This window comes from Tachysurus vachellii, chromosome 20 (assembly GCF_030014155.1).
Source record: "Tachysurus vachellii isolate PV-2020 chromosome 20, HZAU_Pvac_v1, whole genome shotgun sequence".
NCBI lineage: Eukaryota > Metazoa > Chordata > Actinopteri > Siluriformes > Bagridae > Tachysurus > Tachysurus vachellii.
Window position 1 is genome coordinate 2,012,476 of NC_083479.1, and position 11,353 is coordinate 2,023,828.

The 11,353-nt window shown below is 43.0% G+C and overlaps 1 protein-coding gene across 1 annotated transcript in view; it reads right to left on the bottom strand.

Moving 5' to 3' along the window:
* kirrel3a (kirre like nephrin family adhesion molecule 3a) overlaps positions 1 to 3,123 on the bottom strand; it is a 100,788-nt gene extending 97,665 nt beyond the window's left edge. Inside the window, exon 1 of the mRNA XM_060895880.1 lies at positions 2,830 to 3,123. Within this exon, the coding sequence (XP_060751863.1) occupies positions 2,830 to 2,884 (55 nt within the window). The 5' untranslated portion in view covers positions 2,885 to 3,123. The remainder of the gene's footprint in view (positions 1 to 2,829) is intronic.
* Positions 3,124 to 11,353: the final 8,230 nt, after the last annotated feature.

Consider the following 11,353-nt stretch of genomic DNA (forward strand, 5'->3'; position numbering starts at 1 on the left):
CAGAGTGCCAACCCATCGCAGGGCACACACACACACTCTCATTCACTCACACACTCACACACTACGGACAATTTTCCAGAGATGCCAATCAACCTACCATGCATGTCTTTGGACCGGAGGAGGAAACCGGAGTACCCGGAGGAAACCCCTGAGGCACGGGGAGAACATGCAAACTCCACACACACAAGGTGGAGGTGGGAATCGAACCCCCAACCCTGGAGGTGTGAGGCGAACGTGCTAACCACTAAGCCACCGTGCCCCCCGAACCAGATCCAAGAAAACGTAAAAGAATCGGTTTTGGCTATTCTACATTTGCGTTTTTGACTCGTTAGCAAGCTAGTCAGCACACTAGCTACAGTACAACTTAGCAAGCTGGATTGACTCTGAAGAGACTGAAGTGATGACTGTGACTTGTTAAAGCGATTTTTCCTACTTGAGGCGAATTTAACAAGAGCGTTTCCATACAGAGAGTAAAACATTTAAGCGCTAAGTGTGGAAGGAAACAGAAAGAAGCGGAAAAAGCTGTAAAATGTCACTCATTTCTGATCACCGCTTCATTTTTTTTTCATCCTAGAAAGAAACAAGTCTGTTTTTTTTTTTATTAGATTTTGCACCAACGACGTGGCGAAAAGCCTGAAGGAACAGAAACATCTGCCAGGAAGGTGTGAAGAAAACGTACGTGTGCACGTATAAAAAAATATCAAAACACAATTATGGGAAATCAAAAAGTGACTGTAAATTAGTTTCACAGGAAATGTTTAAAAAAGGTGTGGAAGCCAATTAAGACGCTTTGGATAGACGGTTTATATACGATACATACGGAGTGCGACGGATTTAAATAAATAATAAATAATCGTTCTGTAAACTCCAGCTCTCGCGCTCTTGAACTGCACGTAAGAGGGAAATAAACTCTCTCCTGTTAGCCTGAACATCCTCTCTGTCTCTCTCTCTCTCTCTCTCTCTCTCTCTCTCACACACACACACACACACACATTCGTAAAAGTCATAATAAAAACGCTCTCTGGAGATTCGATCTAAAGCTCCTGTGCGGCCGTGAACGGCGGCGGCGTTAAAAGCTTTATTGCACGTGTCGGATTCAAATGAGGATTTTTCTATCGTGTTTCCAGTTTAATTGGGTTTGTTCAGCTGCGTATCGTTTCTCCTGTAGAACAAACAGATAGGGGGGAAAAAACAAATAGCACCAAAGGCACCGCCGAGAGAGAAAAAGCGAAATTTAAATTAAGATCGTTTACTTGAGATATATGTAAGTGAAAGTTTCTAGAATTAGACTGAATCTGAATTCTTTTTCTCATATACACATATTTATATATCGTCGCTGTCGGGCGGAAACCTCGTATGTCCAAATTTGGTCAATTTCATATTTTTTCACATATCGATGCTATTGGTCAGTCCCCACGTGGGTCTGTTATTTTTACAAGTTATTAACCAATCTAAAGTCTTGAAAATAGCTTGAGCGCAAATCTCATAACTCCATTGGACACTTCAACTGTCCACCTCTTCCTCACTCCGTGGGAGAGCTTCACGGCATATTTCTCCTCAAGAAGAGTCGCAACGAATCAACACGTCTTCTGAGGTAAATGTCTTCAAAACACTGGGCTCAAAGAAAAAAAATCTTGACCCCCGCTAGTGCTGGTGCTCGTCTGAGGACAGGAATTTAGTGCAAGACAATCCACTGCAACGCGGACTAAACCCTGTGCACTGCAGATAAGGTACGGCGTTTTTTTCATTTCCTGAAAAATAACGGTTTTGGAGATACGAGGATTCCGCCTGACAGCGACGATATATTTTATATATATATATGTGTATATATATATATTATTCAGATTCGGTCTAATTTTAGAAATTTTCACGAGTGAGATACAAACTAGTAAGGCATCACTGAGCAATTCAGGTAGGCTGTAATTTGTGTGTGTGTGTGTGTGTGTGTGTGTGTGTGTGTGTGTGTTGGGTTTCTATTCTTTTCTCTTTTTTTCATATAGATGGATCTAATAAACCTAATGCAGACTTGAACTAATGAACTTTGAAGATGTGGGTCTGAGATGAGCAAAAGAAAGTTAGAAATAACACCCAGCAAATCTGTTTGTGTTGTTGTGATACTGATTCTTCCCACTTTACAGCTCATGAAGATGAAGATCGTTCATTTCCTCAGAACACTTTATCCTGACCCGGTGGATCCAGAACCTATCCCGGGAAAACTGGGTGCAAACCAGGAGAACTGGGGTACAGAGCACACACATGTACACACACACACACAGGGGAAATCTGCCACAGCTAATCCAACTATCTGGGTGTTTTTGGAATGGTTGCAGGAAACTGGCACGGGGAGAAGATGCACAGAAATCAAACCCGAGGATGGAACCAGTGACTCTGGAGATATGAGGCAGAAGTGCTGTATAAATATCAATATGATTATAGATCAAATTGCATTCAAACCTGACGAGCTGTGGGTAAATATGAGATATATGACCACTCACATGGATCTGATGGACACTTCAGCAGGATCTCGAGGTGATGTTTCATACGCACGCACGTTTCTTCCAGGAAAAATACAAAAAAAAAAAAAAAAAAAAACATCCCACGTCTAACAAACGTACACATTCAACCCGCATTGCAATCAAGCCCAAGATCTCTTTATCCTTAACACAGCAAGGTACTTGAGATGGTGACATGTGAAAGCGCTCGCGCCGCAAAACACATAAAGCTCAAACCCATCCAAAAAAAATAAAAGCTAAACAACAAGAACAAAACAACACAATTTAGACTTACGGATGACGTGAGAAATAAAGAAGAAAGTGTGTGTGCACTTACCGAATCCTGTAAGGAGGAGGACAAGCAGGAGAATGTGCGCGAGAGGAAAGAACATCTCTCCTTCTGGAGGTGAAGCGCGAGCAGAAACAGAGCGCAGAGTTGAGTTTCCGCTCAACAACTCGTCCCGTATCACGTCTGCGTGTGCGCTCTCTCTCTCTCTCTCTCTCTCTCTCTCTCTCCCTCTTTCTCTTCTTCCAGTAGAAATCAGGGTTGTTTTGCGAGGCGCACAGTGTGTCCCGCGGCCCCTATGCGCCCTTGCGCGCTCCGACACTCTTCCTCTGATCGCGCGCTCCGAGCAGAAAGACGAACGATGCTCACGCACAGCGGAGGAGAGAAGAGGAGAGAAGAGGAGAGGAGAGATGCGCGCTCGCGAGTGCTGAAGCAGTGCTCAACAGAGGCAGGCGCACGAGGGCGGGTGGAGAGAGAGAGAGAGAAAGAGAGAGGGTGAGAGAGAGAGAGAGAGAGAGAGAGAGAGAGGTGGCGTTCAGGGGACGCGCGCAGCTCCAGGACCGAGGAACGTGGGTGCGCCCGTGGGGCTCCACTTAAGTTGATGCGCTGGAACTGAACAAAATTGTTATGAAGTGTCTTTTAGGAGCTGTAGTGTTCATCATCATCATCAACATCATCATCATCATCATCATCATCATTCAGTTCGTTCAAAGTTGTTTGTGCTAAAAAAAAAAAAAAAAAAAAACGATTCCCGATTGCTTTCTACTGTTCGTTGTTACAAACGGCTCTCCAGTTCACCCGAAAGATCCGACTCCAAGATTCGAGTCAAAGAGCCGAGTCAGTGAGCCGAATGATTCACGAGCTCCTTTGTACCACGTTGAGCTTAAAAACAACAAAGAATCTAAAGAGGTAAAGAAAGTTGATAAAAGAGTCATTATGATGTTCACTTTCTCGGCAGCTCTTTAATAGTATAATAAGAGAGAGAGAGAGAGAGAGAGAGAGAGAGAGAGTGTGTGTGTGTGTGTGTGTGTTTGTGTTTGTATCAGTCTTTCACACACACACAGACTGATACACACGTGTCCTTAATTTACACCCACTTTTACACCCTTAAAAGAAATGACACCTCCAGGGTTTAGTCAATTGAATGCTAAATGCATTTTCTACACAACCTTTTCCCCTTTATTTAGATGGATATTCATGATCCAGAGAAACTCCTCAATGACTCCAGCTTTTTTTTTTTAATCCTTGTAATTGTGTCAGAAACATCTAGAGCTTCTGCATTCAATTCAACAGGTACTCTACATTACGACCAACAGATACTCACAATTCTCAATAAAAGCCTCACAAATCATATTTATTTATGAATAAAACATCAGTGAAATGAATAAAATGCATGAAATTAAATGTAGAGTTAATCAATATTTATATATAAAGAATCATATTATTTCATAAGATTCCTAGTTGAATAAATAAAAGCAGCTATGTTGCAGTGTGCTGTTATTGGAAACTAATCCATAAACAGGTTGGTGTGACGGAGCTCTCTGGAGCACAAGAAAAACAGCACACCCTGAAGTGTTTTAATGCTCTTACACCACAGCAATTTCCAGTAATTGCAATGTCTTTATTTATTACATTTATAGTTACATGTTATGAACAAGTTATGGCTCCCATTATTGCAGCTAGAAACATCTGTCCCCTCAACAGCCTCAGTTCTTTTCTCTCTCTTAAATTTAATAAGAAAAATTTGTAGCTTATCATGTTAACAGAGAAACCACCAAGAAGCGTTATCTGGAAACTGCTCTGTCCTGAAGATGTCGGAATATATATAGTTCCAGCTTCCATATATGTTAAATAAACATATCAATAATTTTTTTGGAACTTCCACTATATAAGTCCTGGTGTCGGTTGGTACTATTTAAATGATATGTGCACTACTGTCTAAACTGCTGTTCTAGAAAATTTATCAACACATTCTGACCAATCAGGATGCAGTATCCAACAGTGCTGTTGTGTAACTTTGGTTAACTCATGTGCATCATCTTCTAATAATGTTTCATCATTTTTTATATTCATAACCAGCAGAGTTTCTGATCAGGAAAGAAAACAGTGTTCTAAAGAACTTTTTCACTTCTAAACAGAGAGCCAAGGCACTCGTGTGACTCAAGATGACTTCTCTGCGTTCATAAATATGTATTTTCCTCGTCCACGGTGCACATGTGGAACGATATCAGTCCGAATTCCCTCAGACTGAAGAACCCTCCAGAGCCGTGTTGGTGTTAAAGCTGTGCATTCGACTAGCAGCAGAGTTTGGTCTTTGGATTTGAACAAAAGCAAACAAGTCAGTGGACGGGGTTAAAAACATCATGAGGCTGTTCACAAAACCAACCACGGAATCATTTTCTCTTTGCAGATGGGCTAATTTATGCAAACATCTCAGAGACTTTCACTCTCGGAAAGAAATTACAGTATTCTTTATGGAAGATGGAAAAACAACGAGGAGGATTATGGGTAACGTTTACCCTGCTGTAAGAATGTCATGTTGTTGTATGTTTGGTTCAGACATATATAAGGTGTATGAATGTAAGCCTGTGACTACTGAAACCTCAAATACTAACAAACTCTCTACTACTGACAAATTTGCTGCTGACACTTTGACTACTGGCACCTCACTACTACTGACACCTCAGGTATTGACACCTCACTACTACTGACACCTTGACTGGTGACACCTCACTACTACTGACACCTCAGGCATTGACACCTCACTACTACTGACACCTTGACTGGTGACACCTCACTACTACTGACACCTTGACTGGTGACACCTCACTACTACTGACACCTCAGGCATTGACACCTCACTACTACTGACACCTTGACTGGTGACACCTCACTACTACTGACACCTCAGGCATTGACACCTCACTACTACTGACGCCTTGACTGGTGACACCTCACTGCTACTGACACCTCAGGTATTGACACCTCACTACTACTGACACCTTGACTGGTGACACCTCACTACTACTGACACCTCAGGCATTGACACCTCACTACTACTGACACCTTGACTGGTGACACCTCACTACTACTGACACCTTGACTGGTGACACCTCACTACTACTGACACCTCAGGCATTGACACCTCACTACTACTGACACCTTGACTGGTGACACCTCACTACTACTGACACCTCAGGCATTGACACCTCACTACTACTGACACCTTGACTGGTGACACCTCACTACTACTGACACCTCACAACTTCTGCCATCTCACTACTACTGACATCTCAGTCACTGACACTTCACCTACTGACACCTTCTATGACCTCAGCTGCTGTCACCTCAGCTACTGACACCTCACAACGTCTGAAATATCACTGCTACTGACATCTCAACTACTGACACCTCACAACTTCTGACATCTCACCCACTGACACCTTCTGACACCTCAGGTATTGATGCCTCACTACTACTGCCTCCTTGACTGGTGACACCTCACTACTACTGACATCTCAGTCACTGACAATTCACCTACTGACACCTTCTAAGACCTCAGCTGCAGTCACCTCAGCTACTGACACCTCACAATGTCTAACATCTCACCCACTGACACCTTCTGACACCTCAGGTATTGACACCTCACTACTACTGACACGATGACTACTGACACCTCAGGTATTGCCCCCTCACTACTACTGACACCTCAGGCATTGACACCTCACTACTACTGACACCTTGACTGGTGACACCTCACTACTACTGACACCTCAGGCATTGACACCTCACTACTACTGACGCCTTGACTGGTGACACCTCACTACTACTGACATCTCAGTCACTGACAATTCACCTACTGACACCTTCTAAGACCTCAGCTGCAGTCACCTCAGCTACTGACACCTCACAATGTCTGACCTCACAATGTCTGACACCTTCTGACACCTCAGGTATTGACACAATGACTACTGACACCTCAGGTATTGCCCCCTCACTACTACTGACACCATGACTGCTGACACCTTGTCCACCTCAGTACTACTAGGACACAAAAACAAGGGGGATTACAATGTTTACACTGCCGCAAGCAGGTTTTCCTGTGGACCCGTCTTATACTGTGTACATACAGAGGGATAGAATCTCAACCCTACTGGGAAAGTGCTAATTAATATGGTGAAGACTGCAAACAAATTCATTACTCTTCACTCTACAGAAAACATATGAAGTGAATAAGAATTCAGAAATGATCCTGCTGCATGATGCAATCAAAGCCAAGCGACAAAAACAATAAGACATCTGTTTTTGTTTTCAAGTTTCAGGTCAAATGCAATCTATCACAATGACAAATGATAAAAATCGGAACTGACTCCGTCGTTAATTATTAAGGTGACTCACTCAGGTGATATTAAATCTTGCATTAAGCCTCTATAACACTCTCCAATATTAGGTTTGCTTTCATGTGAGAATGAAATTGAAACTTTTCCACCACTACTGCAGTTTTACATTCTACAACATCTATATTTTATGAGTCACTGTTCATTAAAATCAAATATGAATTGTCATGACAAATGAAATAAAACAGATTTATTTTAGTATAAAATATCCACATGAAATGGAATTGTATCAGTTTGTGTAGTTGTTATAATGACACCTCTATTCAACCAAAATGTTGTAGACATTCTCTAAACTAATGAAAACCACAACTACTGACACCTACGTTTCTGACACATTGACTACTGATACCTCAGCTACTGACTCAGTGGCTACAGACGCCTCAGCTTCTGACACCTTGACTGCTGATACCTTAGCTACTGACACAGTGGCTACAGACACCTTAGCTACTGACACAGTGGCTACAGACACCTTAGCTACTGACACAGTGGCTACAGACACCATGACTGCTGATACCTCAGCTACTAACCCAGTGAATACAGACACCTCAACTACTGACACCTCAGCTTCTGACAACATGCCTACTGGCACCATGGCTACTATCACAGTGACTACATACACCTCAACTACTAACACCTCAGCTTCTGACACCATGGCTACTGACATCTTGACCACAGACGCCTCAGCTACTGACACCTCAACTACTAACACAGTGACTACAGACACCTCGACACCTAAACTTTTTTTTTTTTACCATGACTACAGACACCTTGACTGCTGACACCTCGATTACAGATACATCGCCCACTGACACTCACCTACCCACAACTTACCTGTTGATAAATGACTACTGCTGACATGTCGATTACTGACCCCTCAACTACTGACACTTGGACTACTGATGTCTTAATTACTGAAATCTCAGTTACTGACACTTTAGCCACAGACACCTGACACAACCAAGGAATAAGTCACTTCAACACAAGCAGTTATATCAAATGAATCGCCTTCCCTGAAGGAACAGTAACTCCATCACCTCTCCCTCTTACTGATTGTTTTCCTATAAAATCACAACACAGCTTTTTAATCCTTCCTTCTCTCACTACAGCATGTAATCATCTCTCCGTTCTCTTTGTTGTCGTCTCAGCGTCTTTTCTCCCTCTTACTTTGGAAAGCACAAATATGAGCAGATCGTTCCTGCAGGAACAAGGACGATGCAGCACTGAGTGACACTTCAATTAACTACCTATTCTCCCCCTTGCGAGCTTCGTAGGCACAAAGCAGGTCATTAAAATATCTTTAGACCGTGCAACATTTACTCAAAGCTGGTGATTAGGAATCTGCGCAATGACGGCTGACCAAGGATTTCCAGCGCTCTCGGAAAAAAAATAAAGCGATCTCGGTGTAATTCGCGAAAGGCCAGACGATGGCATGCGGAGAGGAACCGTGGGGTGATGTGTTGCCTGTGGTCTGTCTCAAAAGTCCAAACTTGGATGATTCTTGTCTTATTCAACTTCTTGCCTCTGCCAGCTTTCATTTTGTATTTCTGCTTCTTTTTTTTTTTTTTTTTTTTTTTTTGAAGCCCTTTCACGGCTCTCTAACAGACCTTCCGCTGTGTATTTGAGAAAGTTCCCCCGAGCCGGCATTATGGACACTGCTCCCTCCTGGCACTCTGATGTTTCAGCTGCTTTTTTCGACGCAGCAGGGATCCCTTCAGCGCCTGACAATATGGATCAAGAGCGTTTTAGTTCCCTGATGTGCAGGTGATGCGATGTTTTGTCCCGATTCGAGGGTGAAAAATGAAACGTGGCATTTCCTCAACCCTGAGAGAACTCTTTGTTCAGCCTCCCAACATTAAAGTGTCTATAAATAATCTGGATCTCAGCGTGCGCTGTGTGCGTGTAGAAGGGCTACATGCTGCAATGGGCAAATGTTTAGTCTCATTAGCTTAAGCAATTAAGTTCTGTAGTTGATGGATGTACAGTACACTCCTTTAATACAGTTACAACCCGAGCAGCAACTTCTCAGCTCCCTTCGGTGCACAAAAACAAGAGCCTAAGTGACCTAATACTGAAACAAATATTCCTGATTTTCAAGCAACAGGTGAAAGGAAACTAACCGGTTAAACCACAGCACTGTTGAGTTCTCGAGTCTGATCGGCCAGAAGGTGTTCCAACATAAAAAGCCGTCTCTAGCGTCAAAGCTTTTGTCCGCTTTTTATCCGTAAAGCTGTTGTATGATGGTCTTCATGGTGAGGTGATGGAAGGACTGCTAGAACAATTGGGAACAGGGACTAACTTTGGAATAAACCACTTTGCTTTACTGTCGAATCGAGTTTAGAACCTTATTACTTGCTCAAGCGTACGCTGGAGTTATTACAGGAACGACAGCCCTGTTAAAGTGGACAGATGGCAAAGGGATCAATCAGACAGACGATACACAAGTTTTTTTTTCTTTCTTCTTCTTCCTTTTTCATTATTCATAAATACTTACATAACAATTCTCCCAGGGCTATAATTTTGTAAATCAGCCCTGACAAAAAACACCTTTCTCACTGTAACGTTTACACACGCGGCTCTGAAATGAGTCACGAATGCTAATGAATCACGCCGCTACTTTTTACCCAGACGTCAGCTAAACAAGTACACAACGCAGCGTGGGCGCGACATTTTATCTGAGATGAAGCTTTGCTTTGTGAGTCGCAGTCAAACAAACGCACGTGTGAGCAGAGACGTGTCATTTGTGATGGCTGAAAGAGTTTTCGTGTCTCAAGAGAACCAGGTTGAGGACATCCGAAAAGGAGATACATTATTTGCCAATTGGATAAATGATATTCCAACTTTCCACTATTTTTCCTTCTAATTTGGTCAGTTCCTGCTTTCCTGTCATGCACCAGGGGCTCAAACTAGCTTCCTCTCAGGCCCGAACTTCTGCTTACATGAAATCACAGACGTCCCTGATTGGCTAGTGTCACTGTGATTGACAGCTGAGCAGGAATATTCTCGTCCCAAGCAAAACTCCTATCCAAGGATTGAACAGATTTGCCACACGATCCCAGAAGAAGTTAACCAACCCTTCCTGTCTTTCCCTGTGCTTTGTCTTTGCCTCATGTGCCTTGGCTCCTGACTCAAGTCGACTGCCCCCAGTGCGAGTGTGAATTGCTCATTTCAGCAGTGTCAGCTTGCCATTAATGCCCACACAGGCTTATTAGTTTGCTGCATCAAAAGCTTGATAATGGCCGTCTTGAAAATTAGGCTACGCTTAGCACCCGCGCGGCGCTTAGCAGATTACCGCTAATCAGTCTGCAGACGAAATCCGAGACCGCGCCTTTAATAAAAAATACATTTAATAAAAAATACATTCAGTTCACAGTCAAACACGAATCCGAGTTAACATCAACACGCTAAGTGACGAGACGTTTGTGTCAGCCAAGGCTGGGTTAGTTCGGTTAGAATCTGAGGGAGCGGAAAACAATCAGCGACGAAGCCGAGCTGCGGTTTAGTTATCCCAGGCGATGCCTTATAAATGTGTTTACAGATGGGTGAAGCAACGGATTCTCATTTGGAGTTTTCCAAATAGAAAATAATTTGATGTCAGAAACAAAGTATTTTGTCTCCCCTTGAGCATGCTCTACATTCTGACAATCTCAGCAACCATAAGTCACTTATAATGCTGCAGATTTGCACTTAGAGGGAAAAAGTAATAAATGGTACACAGGAAGCTCTTCATCTCTCTCTCTCTCTTTCTCTCTCTCTCTCTGACTACCTCGGTTGATTTTGCTTTGTTTTTTTTTCTCTCTCTCTCTCTCTCTCTCTCTCTCACTCTCACTCGCTCTCTCTTTCTCTCATGCCAGTGTTCATACCTCTCAGCTCATGAGCTGTGGCGAGCGAGTCTTTATCTCCCACAAACACACATCCGATTGCATCCTGAGGGCTTTTATGGATAGGTATGTGGGTGTGTGTTGGTGGAGGAGCGCTTATTCAGAAAAGGGTTTATTTGCAAATGACGAGAAAAAGGCCTCCTTCCTCGAAGTCAGTGGTTTTTTTTGGTCAGTGATGGTGATCTAGCGAGAGCTTTACATCCACTGCATTGTTCACATCAGTCCTGACTGATTGTGTTTCTACTCGAGGTGGTGCTTGGGTTTGTGAATCTAATGCAGGTGATGCAGCCTCACAACACG